Below are 26,009 nucleotides of genomic sequence, written 5' to 3' on the forward strand. Positions count from 1 at the left end.
TCTATACCAGTGTTAAGACAGGCTGCTGATTATTCAAGATGTAATTAAATTAGCTGGATTTACTCTGCCATAAAGTAATGTCACAGTTATTTATATTTCTCTAAGTTTTATCTTCTTAAATGAGAGAAGTTGATTGGTATTTAACAGCTGAAACAAAAATTAATATCCATAAGACTAATATGAACTGCTACCTTTAACATACATGCTTTCAAAAATATGTATAACTAGTGAGCAGAAAGCCTTCTGCTATAATAAAAACCTGGCAAACAATGATGCCCAGGCATCAAAGGAAATGTTCTATGCCTCTAAATACCTCCATCAGAATAAATGGAGTCCAAGTAACAGTGAAAAGGGCAAGGAAATAAAGACAAACAGAACAATGCATCTAACAAAAGGGAATGAAAAGAATGAAATATTTTCTAAAAACAGCAAAAGACTGGCCTTTTCACCTCCTCTCATTTCATGTGCAGATGCTGCTATCACAGTGCTTTACAGTACTTCTACTTTTAAGGGTCAATTCCATCACCCAAACATTTGAAAAATGCTAAGGATCAACTACCACAATAAATAAGTTGTCAATAAACCGAGTAAGACACTCAAAAATAAAGTCTACAAATGTGTTTCAAATTTTCCTGGACACCCTCCTTCTTGTAACCATGATTAACTCCATTAATGCTTATAAACTTATACCTGAGGTTACTTTCAAGTCCTTTCCCTTCTGAGACCTTTTCAGTTTATTGTTTGTATACTGGATTTTTTACATTAAGTACTGAAATGCTTAGAAATGATGTATGTTTGGAAACTGTCAATGAATGTGGAATTCATATGAACATCAAAAAAAGTTTTTCCCAATTAAGCATCAATGATCTTCTGGGAGGGCATAAACCTTTCAAAGGGATACATAATAATCCTGACAAGGTCTGTTTTCTCTATTATTTAAGGCTGTGGCTAATGAACTGCGTAACTATCACTGCCTAACTCCCTTTACCATAATTAAGAGTCCAAAAATACACTGCAAGACATTGAAGTTCAAAGGGACAGCATCTTTAAAGTTTTCAAACTAAATACTATCAGTTCCAGTTAGGGCAGGCTTAACATTTTTGTGTGGAAATAATGTGGAAGGAAGAACAAAATGAAGGGAAAGTAACTATGAAAACAAAAGAAATCTTCAGCTGCTTCTAGATTTGTTTTTAAAGAATGAAATAGTTCAAAAATAGGAAAAACTGACGCAAGTCGTTGGATGCTCTATCAACACCGAGGCTGGCAGGTCTAAGCACACGGATCATTTCAGCGTGCTCAAACAAATCATCACGAACACCACTGGACTTCTGGGCTGTTCCTAAAAGGACCTTATGCCAAATGACAACAAAAAGTCAATGCCATTATTTTCCTCTGACGTGTGAAGAGAAACCACCTCATACAGATCAATTTTGGTTTTAAGGATAATTTTATACTCCTGAAAATTACTGAGACCCCATGTGTGTGGTTTATATCTACTGTTATTTATAAAACGTGTCTGGAACTAAAAGAGAAACATTTTGAAATACTTGGTTAATTCATTACATATTAATATAAACAAAAACTTGTGAAAAAGACCACAATTTTCCAAAACAACAGCAACAAAATACAGTGGCGAGTAGCACTGTTTTGCTGCTGTCCTTGCAAACGGCCTGAGCGCCAGGCTGAATGAGAAAGAGCTGTGCGCTCACCCCTGCTCCCTCTTCCAAGCCGAGAAACTAGCTTACGAGAGACGAAGCGTGTGGAAAAACGGGCCTACTTTGCCACAAAGACTATTTAAAAGACATGGATGCGTTAGTAAAGACAAAATTAATGACTTTGTTTTGGAAGCGCATCCTTATGTAAACATGGAGTTTTTTACTAGGACCATGTGACACTGAAAAATAAAATACCTGCCAGTAGTCTGGTGCCACTGCCTTGACTCTAATTAAGGCACCAGCAGTTTTACAACCACAACAGCTTTTGCACTTTTAATTCAAACATGAACAAAGTAGAAAAGGAAAGACCTTAGTAGTTATTACCAGTCTTGGCCTTATGAATTCAATGTAAGGATCTCAGGAACTAGCTTGGAATTTATAGGCCACACTCTGAAAACCACTATTATACATCAGGGGTTGGTAGGCAAACATCTTCTATAAAGAGCCAGAGAGTAAATATTTTGGGTTCTGCAGACCACAAGGTCACTGCTGCCACTACTCGACCCTGGCACTGTGGCACAAAAGCACACACAGCCAATACATAACCCGAGCATGGCTATATTCCAATCAAACTTCATTTTCAGACACTGAAATTTGAATTTCATTTAATTTTCAAGTCACAAAACAATAATTTTTAAACTTCTTCAGCCATTTAAAAAGTAAACATCACTTTTAGTTCACAGGCTATATCAAAACAAACAGGAGGCCGATTTGGCCCTTGGACAGTAGTTTGCCAACTGCTGATACAGAGAGGAGAACCCACAGCCTTTCAGGGAATCACAGGAGGCTGATGTGTTCAATTGACTTGACCCCACTGGACATCTGCTGAAGCTGTGAAGAGGGCTGGGGGTTGAGTCAGAAGTTTTGGTACGACAGAATGAAAACTCCTGCAGTCTCAGGGTGCTCAGAGAACAAAGTCCCCACAGAGGGAGGAGGCCTGACTCATACACAGCCAGTGCCCTACCTTCAAGACATCTGCCACATTGTGAAACTGCATAAAGAATAGAAAGTCTAAGTAGACAGACTTGCAAGGTTCTCAATCAAAAAAACCCCTGGGAGACAGAGTTCCCTGGCAGTCCAGTGGTTAGGACTCTGAGCTTCCTCTGCTGAGGGCCTGCGTTCAATCCCTGGTTGGGGAACTGAGATCCCACAAGCCGCAGAGTGCAGCCAAATTGAAAAAAACAAAACAAACAAAAACAAACACACAAAAAAACCCTGGTAGGGTCACAACAGAGAAACTGGGATGAGCCAGAGGTGAAATGAGTCATACAAAAATTATAACTCGGTCAAAACAAGCTAAAGCCCTGACTAGAGCAAAGTGATCAGCTTCTGACCCTTTAACACAGAAAAAGAGGAAACACTCACTGGTAGAAAACATCACTTGGTGTCTCTTCAGTTCACATAATCAATTACCAGACATATGAAGAGGCAGAGGAATACGTGACAACAATCAAAAGGGGAAAAAAGACAATAGAAGCAGACTAACACCCCTAGAAATTATAAAGTAAGTATTCTATAACTATGATTAATAAATTGAAAATATAAGCATAGATGGACAAAATGGGTAAGAATGTAAAGAATTTCAACAGTGGGACTTCCCTGGCGGTGCAGTGGTTAAGAATCTACTTGCCAGTGCAGGGGACACAGGTTCAATCCCTGGTCCGGGAAGATCCCACATGCCACGGAGCAACTAAGCCCGTGCGCCACAACTGCTGAGCCTGTGTTCTAGGGACTGCAAGCCACAACTACTGAGCCCACGTGCCACAACTACTGAAGCCCATGCTCCGCAACAAGAGAAGCCACCTCAATGAGAAGCCCGTGCACCGCAACAAAGAGTAGCCCCTGCTCACGGCAACTAGAGAAAGCCTGTGTGCAGCAACAAAGACCCAACGCAGAAAGAAAGAAAGAAAAGAAAGAAAGAAAGGAAGAAAGGAAGAAAGAAAGAAAAAAAGAAATTTAACGAAAAAAAAAAGAATTTCAACAGAGAATTGGAATCTATTTTTAAAAATCAAAGAACTGTCTAGAACTGGAAAACATAATATCTGAAATTTAAAATTCATTGATGAGTTTAACCAAATACTGAAGAAGACAGCAGAAAAAACAATTAGTTAATTTGAAATACGGTCAACAGAAAGTTTTCAAACTGGGGGGAAAAGAAAAACCTGGGAAAAACAAAAACAAAAATAGAGCTAGAGAGACATGGTAGATCAAGTCCAAAGTCTGAACATACAATCTTGATACTCCCAGAAGAAAAGGAAGGAGAACATTTGAAGAGATAATGAGATAAGTGAAACAATATATGAAGACATAATGGCCAACAATCTTCCAAAACTGATGAAAGTTATCAACTCAGAGATTCAAAGGCTCGGTGAAACCCGAGCAAATTAAAAATGAAAGAAAATGTCACATAGGCCTAATATAGTCAGATTATTAAAAATTAATAATGGTTTGAAAAAGCAAATCTTAAAAGAAGCTGGGAGAAAAGAATTGCCTTGAAAGGGTAACAGTTAGACTTTTAAACAGAAACTATGGAAACCAGAAGAGCATTACAAAGTGCTAATATGAGATTTTACACCTGGGGAAATTACCTTTCAAAAATTAAGGCATGGGCTTCCCTGGTGGCGCAGTGGTTGAGAGTCTGCCTGCCAATGCAGGGGATGCAGGTTCACGCCCTGGTCTGGGAGGATCCCATATGCCGCGGAGCGACTGGGCCCGTGAGCCACAACTACTGAGCCTGCGCATCTGGAGCCTGTGCCCCGCAACAAGAGAGGCTGCGACGGTGAAAGGCCTGCGCACCGTGATGAAGAGTGACCCCGCTTGCCGCAACTAGAGAAAGCCCTCACGCAGAAACGAAGAACCAACACAGCCAAAAATAAATAAATAAATAAAATGCTGGCTTAGGAAAAAAAAGAAGCAGAGAAAAAATGGAAACATCAGAATGCATTCATTCAGTAAACATTTATTAAATATCTGCAAAATAAAATAAAATTAAGGCATAACACATATATATGGAACCTTAAAAAAAATGGTTCTGAAGAACCTAGGGGCAGAACAGGAACAAAGACGCAGACGTAGAGAATGGACTTGGGAGGAAGTGAGAGAGTAGCACGGACATATACACACCACCAAATGTAAAATAGCTAGCTAGTGGGAAGCAGCCGCATAGCACAGGGACATCAGCTCACAGGGACATCGGCTCGGTGCTTTGTGACCACCTAGAGGGGTGGGATAGGGAGGGTGGGAGGGAGGCACAAGAGGGAGGGGATATGGGGATATATGTATACATATAGCTGATTCACTCTGTTATACAGCAGAAACTAATGCAACACTGCAAAGCAATTACACTCCAATAAAGATGTTAAAATAAAATTAAGGCAAATCAAGGATTTCTCCAACAAAAGCAGAGAGAAATCATTACTAGCAGTCACTCACTATATAAAAAAAGTTCTTTAGGCTGAAGGGAAACAATCCTGATAGAAAAAAGGGACTTCAGGAAAGCATTAAGAACACTGGAAATGGTATGTATGTGGGCAAAAATAAAAGAATATGGATGTTCTGAAACAACAATTGTCTTATTGTGTTTATAGCACATGTGTAAGTAAAACTAAACAACAGCATAAAGGATGGCAGGAGAAAAAGAGTTAAATTGCTGTAAGGTGGTTGCACTGTTTGGGATATGATAACGTATTACTATAAGGTAGGCTATATATAATCAGCCAAGGATATGCATTATAATCTCCAAAAGAGGCTGATTTACAACATCTGCCAAAATGTTGTACGCATTTATCCTTTACACAGCAATCTCCCTTCTAGAAATCTATCCTGAAGATAACACAGGTAAAAACAAGAAAGCTGTATTTCACTGCAACACAACCAAGACTGGAAATAACCCAAATGTCCAACAGGAGACTGGCAAAATAAACTGTACATCCACACACTGCAGTACTGTGGCAGCTTTACAAAAGGAATGGGGAATCTCTCTCTCTGTCTCTGTCTCTCTCTCTCTCTCTGCGCATGCGTGTGACACACACGTGCGTGACGCGCACAGCAGCTATGAAAAGTGAACACCAAAACATACTGTTAAAAGCAAGGCAAAGTATGTAAAATTTACTACTCTTATCTAAGAAAGTCAGTGTGTGTGAAGTAGATAATACGGATTTGTTTTTGTTTTCTTAAGTAAATAACAAAAGGACAGGCCACAAAATTACAAAGGTTATTTGTGTGGGAGGAGGAAACAGGCTAAAGGGATAGCAAAAGATAAGACTTTTAAAAATTTGTAGATTTGACTTCAGGAACCATGTAAATATAACAAATTATAAAAGCAAGACTACATTTTAAAGTCAATCCCTAAAAATTAAAAGCAAAATAAAGCAAATGCGCCAAACCAACCTGGCGGCGTGAATGTAAAGAATTATTTAAAGTGACTCTAAAATACAAACAAATGACCACAAAGTGAGATACATCCCAAGAACAAAAAAAGAACTGTTACAAAATTAAAACTTTCTTAATAATACTACTTTTGGTGTTAGGTTGGAATTTTGTACTGTAGGATAAAGCAAATAAATGACTATGTTGTTATCACTGGGAACTGAAACTTTTGGCAGGAGGGAAAGATACAAGATAAATAAAACCCCTGCAGTCCTGAATGTGAATTGGCAGTATCAGTATGAACTCATGATTTTTAATCTTAGAAGATTAAATACAATTATTTCCTACTTTTGTCCATTAAAAGTGTCTAACAACAATGATCAACCCAGTAGCAAATACACCAACAGCCCAGACTGTGGAATCTAAATACCATTTCCTATAAAGAAAACCAGGGCTCTCTGAGGCAATGCCTGATTTCAGGTGGGGGGGTAGGGGGTGTTCAACTTGGCTCATCAGAAAGCAAAGAGGGCATCAAAAACTACTGAGATCACATCAGAAAGATCAGATGATGACTACACAATTTCATCATCAATGAAAATCAATGAAATGGCTAAATCACATCTCAACCCGACTGACAATGATACTTAAAAACAACAGCACTTTGAAGGATGCAAAACTGGTAAATAAAGGGTAGGAAATATTTTTCCTATACCAACTATTCTCCTGGGTAACCAAATAGAAGGGAGAAATATTCTTTATGTATTTCAACTAAATTACTTCTTTTACTTCTAATAAATGAAGACTGATCATTAGATATGAAATACTTTCATTTGTAATCCCTGTTGTCTAGACTTTGTGGGCTTCCTAATATTAGAAAACACTACCACTTCCGCATAGTCTTTCCTCACCAGAGGAGGAAAATAAAGAACCAAACTTGAACCTGAAAAAGCCTCTAGATCCAACTACCAGTTTAACAAGAAGTTTACTTTTTTTTTTTTTTTACTTTCCCATTTGAGACAACGGAAATCTGACTGAATGGGTATCTATCAATAAGGAATTACTGGTTTCTTTTTCAGATATAATAATAGTAATGTGGATGTATGCATGCATGTGTATGTGTGTTTTAAGGGACATTATCTTGAGCTACATGATGAAATGTTTATAGATAAAATTATATAATGTCTGGGATTCATTTCAAATTAATACAAGAGGAGGGATGTTGGTGGGTGTAAAGACGGACTGGCCATGAAGCAGGCATTGCTGAAGCTGGGTCATGGGCATGGGGGTGTGTCACTGTTTTCTACTCTGGTTCTAGTCTATCGTTTATATTAATTTCATGTGCAATAGTCAAGGCTTAATATGGATTTCCGATGTTTAATGCTAATACTCTTGGGTAGCTCTGCAACAATTTTTCTTCCCAGCCTTCTCCCCAAAAATAAATGAAGTGGAAAAATAAATGAAATCAAATTTCTCTTAAAAATTAAAAAAGCACACACGTTAAAAATATGATCTATACTTTGCCATCAGTTAAATTAAAGTTTTTAAAATGTATTTATGTGAGGACTGGAACATTTGAATTCTGGATACTTAGTAAGGATTTTCTTAATATAAACTTTTTTAGACAGTACTGTGGTTATGTCCTTATTTTTATAGATATAAATTCAAATATATGCAAATGGAAAAAGTTAAAAAAATAAACTTGGGAGTGGGGAGAACAACTGAGGATATAAATGAAACAATGGTCAGGTCATGTGGATCGATAATTGTTGATGGGTTCATGGATGTTATTATACTACTACTAATACTCTCAACTTCTGTGTATGTTTGATCTTTTTCATAATACAGATAAATCCTGATTACCCTTAGTTTAAATCCCACACTTGCTGCTGGCCTGCAAAGGTCCAACATGACCTGGCAAGTACCTACACCTCTCAGATTTCATCTTCTACCACTCTCCTTTCACTTTCCACAGGCCCCTCCTGCTGTCTCATGAGCATGCCAAACTCATTTCCACCTGCGGCCTTGCACTTCCTCTTTCCCTCAGATCCCTGCAGAGCTGGTTTTCTCACTCCATTTTGTTCTCCACAAAATCACCTCAGAAAAGGTTCCTTTAACCAGCCTATCATCACACCAACAAACGCCTTCCTAACTCTGCTTTGTTTTCCTTCACTGCATTGACATGACCTGAAATTTTACTATATAGTAATTGTCTTGTTTATTGCCAGGGTCACTCTCTAACAGGGAAGCTTCCACGTGGGAAACAACTCTGCTTATTATCCTATTCACGACTCTGTACAATCCCAGTGCCTAATAAACAACACTGAATAAAAATCCATACTCAAGGGTTCTCGAGAACTTTGCAGAAGGCTATGTTATTTGAGAGATGAGTATCAGGGCAGCAAAAGCAAAGCAAAACAAAACAAAAACAAAAATACCAGCTGCCTGAGAATGGGAGAAAATATTTGCAAATGAATCAACGGACAAAGGATTAATCTCCAAAACTATAAACAGCTCATGCAGCTCAATATTAAAAAAACAAACAACCCAATCCAAAAATGGGCAGAAGACCTAAATAGACATTTCTCCAAAGAAGACATACAGATGGCCAAGAAGCACATGAAAAGCTGCTCAACATCATTAATTATTAGAGAAATGCAAATCAAAACTACAATGAGGTATCACCTCACACCAGTTAGAATGGGCATCATCAGAAAATCTACAAACAACAAATGCTGGAGAGGTTGTGGAGAAAAGGGAACCCTCTTGCACTGTCGGTGGGAATGTAAATTGATACAGCCACTATGGAGAACAGTATGGAGGTTCCTTAAAAAACGAAAAATAGAATTACCATATGACCCAGCGATCCCACTACTGGGCATATACCCAGAGAAAACCATAATTCAAAGAAACACATGCACCCCAATGTTCATTGCAGCACTATTTACAATAGCCAGGTCATGGAAGCAACCTAAATGCCCATCGACAGACGAATGGATAAAGAAGATGTGGTACATATATACAATGGAATATTACTCAGCCATAAAAAGGAACGAAATTGGGTCATTTGTAGAGACGTGAATGGATCTAGAGACTGTCATACAGAGTGAAGTAAGTCAGAAAGAGAAAAACAAATATCGTGTATTAATGCATATATGTGGAACCTAGAAAAATGGTACAGGTACAGATGAACCGGTTTGCAGGGCAGAAATAGAGACACAGATGTAGAGAACAAACGTATGGACACAAAGGGGGGGAAGTGGCGGGGGGGGTGGGGGTGGGATGGATTGGGAGATTGGGATTGAAGTGTATATACTAATATGTATAGAATAGAGATAACTAATAAGAACCTGCTGTATAAAAAAATAAATAAAATTCAAAAATTAAAAAGAAAATACCAGCTGCTTCTTAAAATCATCAAGTACAAGTACACATAATATGAGCACATGTACACACATTGCATTATTTTTTTTTAAAACTTAGAATATTTGATGGAAAATTATATAAGTACAAATTTATTTGTAAGGTCAGAGTTAACAACCTTCGGTAACACTTCAGAAATTTTGAAATTAATCAAGACTGAAGTCTGCAAATAGCCTACTGATTCTATGGAAATATTATCGATGAAATAAAAAAGAATGTGTGTGTGTGTGTGTGTGTGTGTGTATATATATATAAAACTGAGTCACTTTGCTGTACAGCAGAAATGAACACAACATTGTAAATCAACTATACTTCAATTTTTAAAAATGCTTAAATGTAAATTTTATTGCTTAAGGAAGCTAAAGGTAATATTCTATACCAGACAGAATTTAACTGAATTTGTGATTATGCAAAATCATATTCTTAGTTACAAACTGAGACTTAAACAATCACTCTTATATCTACCATATATGATAAGATCTCTGGGTTATATTAATTTGATTAAATGAGTCTAGTTACTGGTAATTCTGCTGAGAAATCTTTCCTCTCAGGCTCATTTGATAATCAACTGCCTAATGGGTTAAATTTTATTATACCATAAAAAACTCAAGACACAAATCTGTGCAAAGCATGCAATCAGATGCTATAATAATGTAATCACCTGAGATCCTGTACTCTTCTATAGTTCAAAAAAAAACAAAATGAAGGGTCAATCTTGTTGTAAACTTTGGATGGTTTTCTAATGGTTCCAATTCAGTAATCAAAAATAAAAGGAGAAAATCTTGAAGAGTTGCTATCATTTAAGGCAAGAATGTGCAGAAGCTCTGTTTTTTAAAACAGGTTAAAGTTCATGAAAACTTCCTTATGTGAAAACTCTCTTACATGAATAGGTAAACAGTAAAAACAGCACTCAACTAATTACTAAGAGTTTTGAGGGGAGGACAAATTTAAAAGTATTCACTTACTAGCTCCGCTTCCAATTGTTCTATGGAAAAGTTGTGACATCCGAGGACCAAGAGGACCAAACAGGTGAGGAGGAAGACCCCTGGCCTCTAACAGAGCTAAGGAAAAAAGAAGGGCAGGAGGAGTAGTCGAAGTGTTAATATAACTGATCTTATCTAGAAGTTTCGAACAACTGATTCATCACATAATTGATTTAAACAATTACTTTCCATTTTGAACTTTAAGTTACATTAAACTTTTCAAGACCACCTGTATATACTAATGTAATTAATATAAGTTACAACACCCATGTATCTACTCCAGGGCATCTTAAGGTTTTATGGAGATATTAAATATCTGTGCCAGCAGGGACTATGTAAATGGTCCAAGAAAAACCCAAAGTAAACATTTATTTTGAAGAAGTTATGTTAAGCACCTTAGCTATTTCACTCTATTATTTCCCATCAGATATTGATCATGAGATCCTCTAAAAACATAGGAAAAAAATCATTTTTATCAGTTCCCAAAAGTGAGAAAAACTGTTCGTAAGAGTTCTAGTCAAAAAGTGATTGCTGTAAGTTCCTTCAGGAACTTAAAAGCAATCTGAAACTGATTCATTAATGTTTCTTGTAAGCCTCACATTGGGGATCTATTCTATAAATCAGCTGTCTGAAGATAATTAAAAGACATATCCATGTACTTCTAAATAATGTATACATAATATAAAGCTTTTTAAAAGCACTTACAACATTATAATACCTCGAGTTTATGTATACAATCTACATTCATTTTCAAATAGTGGATCAAGAACACAAAAGAACACAGCAAAAAAGCATCCTACTAGATGCAATACGTTATTAGGTACCAGAGCACAATATATTAAGCTACCCCTTGTTCAATATCTTCCTTAACGTATTACTAGCTATATATGCAACCATAATGAAAAAAAATTTTTAGACATAAGAAATAAATATACTATATAAGATTTTTATCTAGTTAAACAGTAAAGATGAAGAGCCAAACGGATCATCTTCCAATTCCAAATCATCAAATCGCCACTACATAAAAAGCTTTTTTTGGAGGTATGGGCACTGCTACATTATACTTTTATGAGCTTATCCGAATTAACTTCAACAAAGAACAGTAGTTAACAGGCAGCCCATGACAAGAGTTTCTTGTAAGCTCAGTAACTCTCTTTACCTTGCAATCGTCCCATCTCGGAATCATCCGATTCACTCTCCCCAGAAGTGGTCATGCCCACAGCCCCTGCAACAGAACTAGAGGCTTCGAAGGGGGGGGGGGGGAAGGTGAGGGTTAGGAGAGGAACATTTAAATTCATTATGTCTGGTTTATCTTAAAAAAGAAAAAGCAGAGTTTTACAGACAACAATGAATAAAGGCAAACGTGTCTGCCCATTGCACAACAGCTGTTATTCTAGACTTCATCATGTAGCTTTTATGGAAAAAAGATGGCTCAACTACATTAGAAACAAGCATAATATACAAGCTTTGCATTTCACTCGTACATGGTTTTCACAGTTTCCTCCTGTCTTTGAAACTGTTCCTGAATTGAGTCTTATCTTGAACTCCTCTACCAAAAGTCCATAAAGATAACACTGCTAAAAAACCATTGTGATATTTAATAGATGGGCAATTAGTCACAAACAGAAAGCAAAACTGACATTTGGGGAAAATGTTCCATGTAGATGTGTGCCTTCTTCAGTCTGCTTTATTCCTGGACTATAGTCTGGATACGATCGTTTGCCGTGTTTTCTTTCATTTCAAGAGTGTGCAAAGATTACGCTCTCTTATTTCCAGGACAAAACATTGAAGATACACATTACAACTGACAGAAGACTGCAAAACACTGAAGTACAAAAGAGAGGGCAACTAACATGTCAAAACAAATGCAGAATGAAGAGTTCAGATTCAGAAGGATTCTACTACCCAAAATGCTAACCTGATCGATAATTCAGTCTAAGTAAATAGTGGTTGATTCTACAATATTATAAATCTGACCAGGAGATGAAAATGTATTCCTGTAAAACTAGCAGTTTTACTGTCCCCTCCTCTCAGTGTCTGTTAAGTCCTAAAGCATTTTTTGTACATAGACGATTCATCTGTGTATGACCACATCATCCACAGTACCTTAAGTCCTGTCCACTTGACAGATGGTGACAGAATGCAAGAAGAATATTTTTGTCATTATTAAAAGAGGCACATGGATCACATATGTGAAATGTAAAGAGTTTTTCTGAAGAAAGAGATGTAAATACACCAGCCACCAACTCTGTGTTTTCTTAATACTTTTCTTCACCCCTCATTTAAGTATTCCATAATTTCACCAGGATTTTTAAAAAACTTGTAGAAAAATGTATGGTTTAGAACAGGAATCAGCAAACTGTGGCCCACAGGCCAAATCCAGTCCAGCACACCACTTTGCAAATAAAATTTTGTTAAAACATATGCAAACTCATTCACTTACATACCTGTGGCTGCTTTTGTGCTACAATCACAGAGTTGTTCCAACAGAGCCTGCATAAAGCCTAAAACATCAATTATCTGGCCCTTCACAGAAAACGCTGGCAACCCCATGGTTTAGAGTTACAGGCTAAGTAGAAATGCTAATATTAAGGAGTAATGGAGTTTAGCAAAATCCACACTTCTGATGGAAAAAAAAAAGGAAATAATAACTGTACTCTATAAGGCTACTTGTAGGTAGCGCTCACTAAATGCTGACTACATGGAGAACATGTCCGTGTGTTTCCTCTCAACCATACAAAGAAGTATTACAAGCTCTATCATGCACATGAGGAAACCAAGGCTTTGTGTCTTTGCGTGTGCTTGCCCAAGGTCAGACAACTAACCACGGGCGTGAGATGTGAGCCCAGGCAGTCTGACTTCATAGGCTGCACTCTTACGAACTGCACGCTATCAGCGTCTTGAATTTATCCTTCAGCACTAGTTTCTGATTTAAGTGTAGCTGCTTCTCCATGTTATACAGAAACCATGTCAACCGACTCTGCTATTGGGTCCCAATTACGACTGAACTTTGTCAAGTGGCTCGTAAACTTACTTTGAAACTTTTACAAAATGTGGAAAGCAAATACAAAGTTTTGGCAAACAAAATTGTTGGTTTTTCTTTCTTTCCTGCTCCCCCCCCAAAGGCACACTCTGGAACCACACATTTTTTAAGGAAAAAAAATCACAAGTTCACTTAAGGTAATGCTGGGTTTTTTTTAAAGTTTATCAGAGGGTCTACTAGTTCTACTTTAAACCAGTCTACAAATCTACAACTTATGATTTTAAAGGTTTAACCTTAAGTTACTTCTTAAACATATTATTCTAAGAACTGACATAATGAATAATAAATACCTCAAATTGCCCTGCCACAAAGACATTAACCAAGACATAAAACTTGTAAAAGCACAGAATTAAAAGAGCTGTTAAGACTATTAGAGTGAGGTCCCAACCTTAAGGGAGCCACAGACCCACTACAAGAAGGAGCAGGGATATTCTGGTTTTTAATCAAGTTGAGTGCCTATTTTGACACAAATCAGTTACTGGACCCAAGGAAAAAGATCCTTTCCAGCTGCCATCCCTTTGATGGCAAGTATTAATAAGCATTTGCTCACTGTAGCTCCCTTTTTTCTAAGTTTTACAAAATTAGATAAACCAAACTAGCTTAGCCTGTGAGTGGCTGTTTGTAAAGTCATGCAGGTAAGGAAATGTAACCCATTAATAGTAGTCAGTGAGAAAGTTACTTCAATCAAGGCATCAAACCTTGGGCAACACACACAAAATCCATCCCGACACAAATATAAAAGCAAGGCTATCAAACACAGAAAATCCAATGTCAGAATTTAAGAGGTGTCAATCTTTTTCTTTTTTTTGTTTAAACTGGTATCTCTCCCATCTAGTCTCAGCATATCTTTACAGCACCATGTAAGGCAGTTTCCAACACACAGTTAAAGCTGATAGAATTCACTTTTACTTGACAGGAACTGCTAAGGGTTTACCAAATACCTAAGTATAGGAGGCAATGGGAAGACATTTTTAGTGTCACAAAAACTTTTGAGCTAGGTCAGAAGAATGGTTGTTTGGAATATAATTACACCTTATATGGGCCTTGGCATCAGGTGATATGGTAGCAATCTAATTTTTAGTGGCACTAACCAAAAATAATTAGGGAGAGAAAAATTTACTAAACTGAGTTACTTTCTTTTTACAATCTGACCCTGTTCATTTCTTGTGAAATTAAGATTCCCAATGCAAAATGTAGGTGTCAGAACATTTTTCCTTACTTTGATTGATTTCTGGGTATAAAGAAGACTTCTTGATTCCCCACCTTAGTATCGCTAAGATTTGCAGGACTTTATCAGCACTATAACGGGGTGCTCAGTTCTAATGAAGTCTAAAACTAAACCCTTCAGCTCTTGGGACAATGTGGGGAACACTTAACTTTCAACTTCAAGAGCTGACATTTCTTCTATGAAGAGCTAGAGGGGTTGCACTCCACATCACAGTAAACTTCAGAGTGACCCAAAGGGACACCATTATCAACGAACTTTCCTAAATGTCAACAACACTGGCAAAGTCAGGGCGATATAAGCAAGTATTCCAAAGGTGGAGCAATGCTTTAATATCTACATGTGAAAAAAGAAATACACTTATATCAACGAGGCCACTGAAATAAGTCAAGAAGAAATGATCTTTAAAAATAAAGAAACACTGAAAAATGAATATATACATAAGACTGAAGAGATTAATCTCTTTAAATTAGTAAAAACATTATTTCAAAATAAATGTTTCAAATGAAGTGAGTCTTATACCAATTGTATAAGAACTGTCTGAGAATGGACACTTGCCATAAGATGCTTTAAGTTACCACCATCAGTTTGTACTGTACACGAACTTAGAGGGTTTTACTTTTCTTTAAATTCCAGTTTTACATACTGAGAAACGAAAGCACATTACACTGAAGAACTTAATATAAAGCTAGTAATAAGTAATCTGCCTCTTTCCCCAGAAGCACTTTAGTGAGCTGGCAGAGGAACCCCTGTAGTATGTACAAGGGATCCAGCCTCCAAAAGGTAATAAAGTTAATGCTGCTCTAATACAAGTGAACATGCACATGTATCTTTTACATAAACTCGGAAAGCACCTAGATCACAACGGGATTTCAAATACGGATGACAATGAAACACAGGCGAGCCTTTAGGAGGGCAATCTCAGGAACCTAATCCCTTGAAGCTTTTATCCTCTTTGGCAAATATACCAGGGAACAAAATTTTACACACCACCCCCTCATTCTGGCCTCCAATTACACCCCTATGAATTAAACAAACTCGAGCAACCATAGGGAAGCAGAACACCACAGCTGTTGTAACTGTGCACTTCTTTTCTCTAAGACCTGGATTTTAGAGTCACACATCCTAGTTTGTAACCCTGGCAGGCTTAACCATTATGCATCTCAGTTTTTCCCATTTATAAAATGAGGGTAACAGCAACTCACACCTCAGCAGGTTGTTCTGAATATTAAATGAGAATATACGTAAAGTGCTTAACAGTGTGTCTGCAATGGAGTGTGCACTCTGTAAATGTCAGCTGTTGTAATTACTGTAATGAGTCCACTTTAACAACACGCTCAGCAGCTCCCTCGCAAAGTGTCATCCATGTGGGAATTGCTCCACTTCCATAGTCAGACTTGGAATAAACATTAGAACACTGGGAAGCATAGGCTGTGTGTCCTACAGAGCTTCAGTGAGTTGCATGTGCAATGCACTGTATGTTTCCAAAAATCTACCATTTAACCCTTCAGAAAAACTATTCTGGGAAAAAGGCACCACCAGGAGAGATGCCGTAAGTTCGCCATGTAATCTATCATACAAAACCAGGAAAGATAAGTTGGTAAAGATGTTAAGCTGGACAGAAAGCTGAGACAAAAGGCACAGAACATAGACAGCAGTGGGCAAACCAGAACCTTCCTGGTAAATGAGGATATACAATCAACCATAGGCATTAAAGAAAACTGGCACCTATTCTGATACTAACAGTAATACATTAAAGAACTCTGTTCAAAAGTAAGAACATACATGCCTACACCTAAAGCTACGCATATCATCCAGATTTAAGGGACTCAGACCCGTATGTTCATAATGATGACTTATAATATTTTTGTATCTGTTCTTAGTGTTAGTGAGAAATGCTTATAACAAGCTACTGTTTAAACCCGTTAGCCACAATCAAGCCCTGGAGTGTCAGCTGCCTTCTGGCACTGGAAATGGGTACATACTTGGGGTGGGGCGGGGGGCCTAATTTTTGCTGGGCTAAGACATCTAGGAGAATAAAAATGAGAAACCTGGAAGAATAGGAATACTAGTCTTAAAGCTGCTTAGATTCAAACTGAATACTTGTTATTTTTTAGGGACTACACATTCTAAATTAAAATTTAGACTTCTGTGAAGCAATTTAAGCCACATCCTTACATTTTTACTATGAAATTAAAGTTTTACAAACAATCAGTAGGCAACTATTACATGTACTGATCAATATTTAAGAAGCTTAAACAGAAAGGGACTTACTGCTTCTTAAAAGGCCTTTGAATGTAATTAGTACAAATTTGGATTTGGAAAAAGATTAAACAACAACAACAACAACAAATGAATACAACTAATCAAGACACCAAATCTATAAAGCGGAACAAAAGCGAACAAGTGTGATGGCTAACATCTTAAGATGTATCCGTCTCCTATCTTCCGTTATATCTGGTGTACCTAAAAAGTAATTTATCTCCAAATAAATCTGGAAGATACATAAACGCTTTTTAGGCTTAAGAAGTGCCAATCTACCTGCCGCTCCTTGGGGAGTTTCGTCCGTCCGTGCGGCTGAAGAATTCACTGTCTCCTGGTTGCCCTCAGGGTCTGCCATCTTCTCCTGTCGACGCGCTTCAGCTGCTCCTCTTTTGCCCAGGCCAGAGCCTCGCCGACTACAACAGAAAAGTGCCATCATAGGCAGCACCCCCAGTGACCAGGAGCAATGTCCACACAGCACAAAGCTCCAATGCATGGAACACAGAGCTAGTTTCTTCTTTTTACATAAAAATTGTTGTAGAAAATCACTGTGGGTAACAACCAAGACTTTGTATATTTAAAACTCATCCAAGCTATATCACATTGACAACACAAGCTTTTGTGTTGTTATGAGCTGTTGTCATCCTTACAAACAGAAGTGATTTTTAAACACTTCAACTACATGGAAAAGTGATTCCTTCTGCAGAGACAATTCAATTCATTTAAAATAGATCCCTAATTCCTGGGTAAACAGTGGACCACTCTATGGACTTTCAGACTGATACTTGAAAATGGGGGCAGGGCAGGGGGAGAGAAGAAGATGGGAAAAATTCCCATCACCTAAGTCCCAGATTACTTAAATCATCAAAAAATTACTATCCTAATAATGGACAATAGCTCTAGCCTTTAAAATAAAAGAAATGAGTATTGAATATTTACAAATAAATACAGATGACATCTGGGAAGACACTTGTCTCTGATTGAGGCATAGTGTAAGATATGGAAAAAGGAATCATCAGTCATTTATCATGAAGCAGACTATATTTTATTGATGACTTTCTTTCTATTTTAATAGCGAAATCAGTAAGCAAATCAGGTAGAGACAGAAGACTTCCAAAATTACAACAACTTAGTATTGTTTAAAGGCAGCTCCCCAAATGACCTCAGAAAAGTGCAAAAACCTACTACTAAAGAAATGTTTTAGACTAAAGTAAACTACAGTGAAATTAGATGTTGCCTAGTGAAGAACAAGGAACCAGGCATAAGTGACATGTAAATGAAAGCTCTGAATCACCAATGAGTTCTAGAAGAGTTTATTCTCTCAATTATTAAAACTCTTCCCTAAGCAGGGATTTACTTTGCCAACCTTTCGTTCACAGGGGAAAAAAGCTCATTCCAAACCCCAATTACCAAGCTACAAGTTAGTGGGATTCAAATTAAGTCATTTATTTAAGATTTAACTTGCATCAACCATGTGGCACACTCTGTGCTGAACATTTGGTTGCTGCCCTCAAGGTGTGTTAGTCTAGAGAGACCAAGTCGCAGTTGTGATCGACTACGAAAGCACTAAATTTAAGAGGAATCTCAACTAATTCAGAAAAGTTTGAGATGAAGAGCACTGCAGGCAGGTGGCTAGACAGCTTGTGTGTAGCATGTAAGAAACTTCTCGTTCATCAAGACAGTGGACCTGAGGAGAAGGAGAGAATGCTGCGGAGAAAGACAGGACGCTAGATTACCTGACGCCACATACAGCTTAAAATTAATTTTCAACTACAGTGAATTTGGTTTATATCTAAGATTATAAACCTTGGGTAAAATGGATTCAAAGTTTGGCCCAAAACAGGACAAAAGCCCTGAAGAACTAAGAAATTTTCTCAGAGGTCCTCATAAAAGTACTGCCAACAAACTTCAAAGGCAAATAGATGTACTAACTCCAGATATTTTAAACAATCCTGACAGAACTAGGAAATAAGTGGAAAAGTAGAGATTAAAGTGGCAAGAGTCCATTTCTTATGACTCATTAGGTAACAAGTCATACTGTTTCCTTGTGTTACTACTGTACCCACGGCCAAGAGCATAAAATCGATTACCTCAGAGAAGAACAAAAAGAAGTGCTTAAAACCTGTCTACTGACCTGAGTTAGAGTAGGGAAAAGGTAAACTAAAATCAGTCACTTGCATCACTGGTTTCTGGCACATTTAGTAGAGAGAACAAAGTACATATAAAAGCAAACTACGTATAAAGGAGGGAGAAGTCCCATATGGCTGTGATTACCAGCACAAGACCAAAACTGACCAAGCCTGAAAATCTGAGATGAAATTGCAACAAAAAGATTTTTAACTTTAACCTAAGATTCTGAATCAGTTAATAAAGTATATGAAATAATACACTGTATCATATATCAAAGGTAGATAATTTTCTGAAAATGGGCTCCAAAATAGCAACCGGGAGAAACGGGAATTGGAGATGTGAGAGAACACAAAACCGACATTTTTCTGTGAGGACAGGTATTGGAACACAAAATGAAAATTAAGTACATCTCTCCCCCTCACCCATTAAACTCAATAACTGGTGCCAACACTTTTAGAAACGAATTAGGCAATATTACAGCCATTACAACAGGCATCCCTTTTGATCCATTAATCACACTACTGGGAAATTTAGCTACCTTTAAAAATAACCCAAATCTGCATAAAGATGCTCATTAGAGATTTCTTTGGCAGACTAGAACTCTGAAAACAACCAGACGTCCAACTATTGGCAATAACTCTGTGCAAATAATGTAACAGCAGAGGAAAAGGTAGAAGACAAAGGTGTTGTCCAAAAAAGGCAAGATTAAAACTTAGCAAAAAAAAGGTAAATAAATATTGGGGAAGAATTCGCAAAACTATACAACAATACTAGCTATATTAGAATAAATTTCTTTGCTCAACATTCAAGAGAAAATTTTAGTAATTTTAAAAAACGTATAAAATTAAGGATTTTGCTGAAAGCTGAACACAGGTAATGAACTAATCATAAACTGGCAAAGCCCAGATTATTACCTGGCACTAGCACAGGAGCCCGTGGTCTTCTGGCGTGTGCTCCGCCTCAAACTGGGGAGCTCAGCAGGTGGGGATTCGCTGCGCTTCTTGGTAGATTTTCTTAAACCTATACATGTGAAATGCAAAAGTAAAATTTTTAAAAGAGCAGTTACCTTAAATTAAAAATGACATAATTCTTCAGGTCATCATCCAGTCAAAAGTCCACGGACTCTTCCACGGCCTCTCTAGCGGTCTCCGGTTTACTTCCATAGTTTGCTTTTACTGTGCCTGCTCGTATTGGGGAAGTTCATGTGGTGCTTGGCATTCCTGTTCAGGAGAAATCTTCTCACTCCGGCCTAACCTTGACGCAAGCTAACCAACACCATGAATGACAGTCCCTCTCCTCTCAAACCATCCTCTTGAAAAGTTCCTATCACAACTCTACTCTTCCACTACTCTTCTCCACTAACTAAAGCCAAGAGATTTTTTTTTTGTATATACTATGTATTTCAGGACTTTACTGTATTTCATTTAGCACTTTACTGCATTCTCTTTGCACTGTCCCATTTCACCTAGTTTATATAAGGCTCATCAATAAGGCCATGAGAGAACAAACTGTTTTCTTTCACCAACTCATTGGCAAGAAATATATACATTTGAACTGAAGGTTATTCGAATGTCCAATTTACAGAATACTGTATAATTAGGGGGAGAAAGTCAATCAAGCACACTTTACATGTTATTCTGGAATCTAACTAATACCTTTATAGGGATAACGGATTCTGAAAAGGTACAGCAACTGAGAAAAGTTTATTGCTATTTTATGAACAATGGGGAAGCCATCAGAGCATCGTCTACTGCCCCCCCGCCCCCCACCCAAACAACACTGTTACTCTACACCGTACATGACATGACAACATACTGGGTGGTGAGCTCTATCTAAACAAAGACCCCCAGCAGTGAAAGGTCTCCAAAGTCAACAGAGCATACTTCCACTGGAACTTTTGGCATCATCTTAAATAGATGTTAACTTTCTCCGAGACCAACTGTACAATAACAATTCTCCAGATCATTTGTTTCTTCTCAAATTTTAATTTTTTTCCACTTCACTGCTTTAAAAAGTGTAAAGATAAGAAATTCCTTACTCTTGATTTTGTAAAAAAACACCACTGAAGGTTCTGGGAAAGAGGTGGTAAAAAGGATTCTAGACATCTTCTTGACCTTTTAGACTCTTCATTTAAAAACTTCAGTTCATCCAACTTGCACTTAAACTATACATGATGAAAGGTGCTAGGTGAAAAGCAAGCTATTAAAAACTCTTTAAACACAAAGCAGAAATTATAAGGACAAATATCTATGTTCAGACAGGCATCACCATTTAGAAATCTAAACCAGACCTTTTGGGCCCTTCTCCCCCCCACCTCCCACCCCAAATAACTTTTGTGAAAGATTATCTAGACTCTTCAAACCAGCATAAAAGGATCAAAGAGTGAAACTTAAAGTGACGAAAGAAGACTGGCCTAAGCGTTTCTTAAATTTCAATTTTATTTTAAGGTTGATTTTCTATATAGCTGTCACCAGAATTATTTGATGTGATCACAAAGCTATATCTGACATCCTATATACTATTTTATCTTTGCCTAGCTGGATACACACCCCAGACACCTGAAAAGGTGGACATGGCATGTAGACAGATTATGGAGCTAGCTTAATATATTCAGCTAATAATGTCACTATTTTTTAATATTTAAAAAATTTAGAAATTTTCTAATATTTCAGAAAATATTAAATTACACTTATCTATCTGAATTATGTGACTAAGTTGGACTAAAAAATGTACAATTTAGAGGGAAAAAGCCATCAGTGCACATTACATTAAAACTGCAAAAAAAACATAAGGTACTTTCACTTATAAGGCACTTTAAAAACCTTTGTATTATTGTCACTAATATTACTTAGTTCATGTAATACTAAAGTATCTATAAATACCATAATACAGTAATAGAGACACTAGTACAAATTTTCACATCTATTTAGTGACATTCAAAATAATATTCAACTATGTATTGTGAGCTACTGCTTTATTGCTAATCTGAGGTGACAGTACACTTTTTGACACTTTCACTACTCATGCCCTATTTTAGACTTTGGTGTTTAACTCTCCTTTAAACAACTTCATTCAAATGTAATTTCCGTAGGATAAAATTTACTCATTTTAAGTGCACGGGGTTCAGTGAGTTTGACAAACTTATTCACGCATATAACCAACACCACAATCAAGACACAGAACATTTCCATCACTTTAAAAAGTTCCTTTATGGCCCTTGCAATTAATCCCCTCCCTCACACTTCAGGTCCCTGGCAACCACTGGTCTTCTTTTCTGCTGCTATTGCCTACTTTGGAGTTTCACATAAATGGAATCATACAGTGTCGTGGGGATGAACTCATGGTGTTGCACGTATTGGTTCATTCCTTTTGATGGCAAAGTGGTATTCCTTTGTGTGGATGTGCCACAATCTCTCTATCCATTCTTGGTGTTAGACTTTAAAAGAACTGTACTAAGTTACAGAGAAGTAGGGCAGAGAAAAACCAAAACAAGAGTGAATAGAAAACTATTTATAACTGATATCACAATACCATAATGTAATATGACTGTCAGGCTAATTGACATATAACTCCATCCAGCCTGATAAAATAAGAGAACCCCCAACATTTTGTTCTCTAAACTTCCTTAGAGGAGAACTACATAAATTCTTCCAAAAGTCTAAAACATGTTTAGAAGATAGAAAGGTCATAAATTCTGGGAAAAAGGAAAGCTGAAGCACAAACTTCAGCTTGGTAGATAAAGTATTTCCTAGAAAACCGGGACAGCTTAACCTTCTTTTGGCCATTCAGCAAACTGACAATGCTAGCACATACTACCTTCACAATTTTATTTTATTTATTTATTCTTTAATATTTATTTATTTATTTGGCTGCTCTGGGTCTTAGCTGCGGCACGCGGGATCTTTTTTTAGTTACGGCATGCGGGATCTAGTTCCCCAACCAGGGATCGAACCCAGGCCCCCTGCATCAACAGCACAGAGTCTTAACCACTGGACCACCAGGGAAGTCCCTATTTCACAATTTTAGATCGGCTATGGAGATTTTCAAAAGCACTTTCAGATATAAAGTTGTAATAATTCTCATTTTTCAGACACAAAAATATTAACTGACTTGCTTAAAAGTGCATAACCCCACCAACTACACAATTCTAAGCTTATTTTAAAGCAGAACAGACAGTAGTACATCTTCAATATACTTGTGGCAAGGTGTTAAAATTTTGCTTTACTGGTTCGTTGAGAAAACTTTAAACTCTCTGTATAAAAATAGAGTATTTTTGTAGAACTGAAATGTTTCCTATCATTCTACTGGTCAAATATGGAGTACTGTAATAAATGGTGGAAACATGGAAAAGTGTAAACCTACAACCTACTGAAAACCGATTAAAACACATATGTATGGGAACACACATACCACAAACACATCTCTGTCCCAGGCTCTGTAATGCAGCAAAACTGCATTTATCATTTATTTTTATGATGCCACTTGGAGAAGCAACCAGAATATCACTGATCAAATTAATATATTCTTATCCACAAAGCCTTTGTGTAATAAAGTTAGGTATAAATCTTGTATCAAAGCTCTTATTACAGTTGACCCTTCAACAATGCAGGGTCCACTTATACTCGGATATTTTTCAGTAAACCGTAAATACTACAGTACTACACGGTCTGTGGTTGGTTGAATCCAAGGATGTGGAGGAACCATGGATAAGGACAGCCAGCTCTTAGTTACATGCAGCCCTCACTGTTCAAGGATCAACTGTATTATCGGTATAAGAATATGTGCACTTGTTCCTACAAATATATTCCTATAATCTTTATTCCTTTGGATAAAGGTGAAACTAGCAGTTAGTATTCTCTTAAAATTCCTAATTGATTTGTCTTCTACAATATAGGTATGTCTTACTCTTTTTTTTCCTTTTTTTGAAAAAGTATTCCTAAGCAAAACTGATTTACACAAAGTCCAGGGCTTCACCCTTAAAAAAAAAAAAAAAAAAGAGTCCTTTTTTTAAAGTGTGACATTTTTAAAGTGTGACATTTGAAATGTGAAATAATTAAACCTCTTATACATCCAACTGTAAGCTTGGATTTTTTAAAATATAACAACATTTTAAAAGAATCAACAAATTAAGGGCCTTAGACGTTTTACTTTCTGGACCCTTACTAATGTAAAAATAGTTAAGATGTTCGTGGGTACCTTCTACTTATGATTGATTTTTCTTTTCGACTTGAAATATTAAAACTATTTCTCATTACATTAACATCTCAGTACAAAAGTATTTCTCCTGGAAAAGGTATGGTTTTCACTCTAACTGTGTCAAATTACTTTAAAAGTAGCAATAGACAACTGGGCAATACATATTCACTATCAGCTTTCATTCTATTTTTAATTCTCACATGATCTGTTACAGGTATGCTAATCTTTGACATGATATACACATATAATCGAACCTACTACACAGTTCTATAATGAAAATATAGCACTCCTCCCAATAATAAAGTATTCTAGCAATGCAATAATTAAACTTTCCAATTTCCTGAAAGATTCCTTCTGCTGTACAAGAATAAACATGAATGTCAATGTATTTCATAAGGTTGTTTGAAAATCAAGCAGAGGAGGAGGGGGAGACTAACCTAACATCTTTATTCAGTGAATAATGACTCCATTCAAATAAATGAACACTTTTATTCTGCAACTTATATAATCATTTTAAAGTGACAGTAAAAGATGATCAAACAGACATCTACTGTATATTATCTAGCAGCCCTTTTTCTGAGCACCTGCCTCTTTTTTTCTTTTTCTTTTTTTAAAATTCTTTGCGGAGCTATCTCCTAACCCTTCTCCATGTGGTACTGATGGAACTGTCATCCACAGTACACTCCCACTATATGAGTGAGACGCAAACTGTCATATTTTCATCATCTACAATTACAACTCCTCCACCACTATCCCCTCCCCTTCACCATACTAATTCATTTAAGGACAGGCATATGACCCGAGGATATAAGAGACTTTCGTATAGAAATATAAATGATTGGACAGTGTTTTGGGGAAAGAGGGGGAATGAGGGTGTCATAAGTCACAAACTTGGGACTGACAGGACCATCTTCATTTGAGCTCCTGGATCCAGCCAAGCCTGAAGCTAGACAATCTCTTGGCTTTACCAGTCATGTGAGCTGATTTCCATTTAATTTTAATTGAATATGCATCACATATAACCCCAAATCTTCTGATTATAAGTCATTACTGTATTATACTTTGTAGTCTAGAGTAGGTATGGACCAAATCCTGCTGGTAGCCTGTTTCTGTACAGCCCACTAGCTAAGAATGTTTTTTATATTTTTAGAGAGTTGTAATAAAAGAAGAATATGTGACAAAGACTGTATGTGGTCAGCAGACCCTAAAATATTTACTATATGGGTCTTTACAGAAAATGTTTACTGACCTGGACTTTGAGGAGAAAAAGGTAGAAAAGTATAAGGACTTGCCTGAAGTTTAGGGGAAAAAAACAGTCCCTCTCCAACCCCTCCCCTCCACAAAAAAAATCTCCAAAACAAAATCTCTTTGTTTGGAAAAAGAAAAACCAAAAACAAAAAACAAAACAAGACCCAAGCTAAACAATATTTTAGTAATAAAAAAAGTTTCAGTACTAATTTTTCTAGAATATTACGTATCTTGATTTTTTTTTTTTACTTACAGTTTTTGGCATATTCCTGTAGAGAGTAAATACATTCCATTTTAAAATGGAGTAGACAAACTGTTATGAATAAGGAACACAAACCAATACCTTAAACAAGGGTAGATATCTAGAAAAATCACTACAATTCATTTACATTTATAGATATCAAAAGATGACTATACTG

The 26,009-nt window shown here is 36.9% G+C and overlaps 1 protein-coding gene and 1 non-coding gene across 27 annotated transcripts in view; both read right to left on the reverse strand.

The window, feature by feature from the left end:
• Positions 1–26,009, reverse strand: part of TRIP12 (thyroid hormone receptor interactor 12) — a 148,488-nt gene that overhangs the window by 53,700 nt on the left and 68,779 nt on the right. For 25 of the 26 annotated variants that reach the window (XR_005020556.1, XM_036857290.1, XM_036857298.1 and 22 more), the window contains 4 exons: positions 20,061–20,166; positions 17,296–17,432; positions 11,646–11,729; positions 10,469–10,564 (listed from right to left, as the gene is read on the reverse strand). Coding sequence is in view for 25 of the 26 variants with exons in the window: in XM_036857290.1 (XP_036713185.1) it covers positions 10,469–10,564; positions 11,646–11,729; positions 17,296–17,432; positions 20,061–20,166 (423 nt within the window). In the remaining variant the exon portion in view is untranslated. The remainder of the gene's footprint in view (positions 1–10,468; positions 10,565–11,645; positions 11,730–17,295; positions 17,433–20,060; positions 20,167–26,009) is intronic. The other variant, XM_036857311.1, reaches the window with a different exon arrangement.
• TRNAN-GUU lies at positions 23,078–23,150 on the reverse strand. The gene has a single exon. It is a non-coding gene; the product is annotated as a tRNA-Asn (tRNA).

Source organism: Balaenoptera musculus, chromosome 7 (assembly GCF_009873245.2).
Source record: "Balaenoptera musculus isolate JJ_BM4_2016_0621 chromosome 7, mBalMus1.pri.v3, whole genome shotgun sequence".
NCBI classification, from domain to species: domain Eukaryota; kingdom Metazoa; phylum Chordata; class Mammalia; order Artiodactyla; family Balaenopteridae; genus Balaenoptera; species Balaenoptera musculus.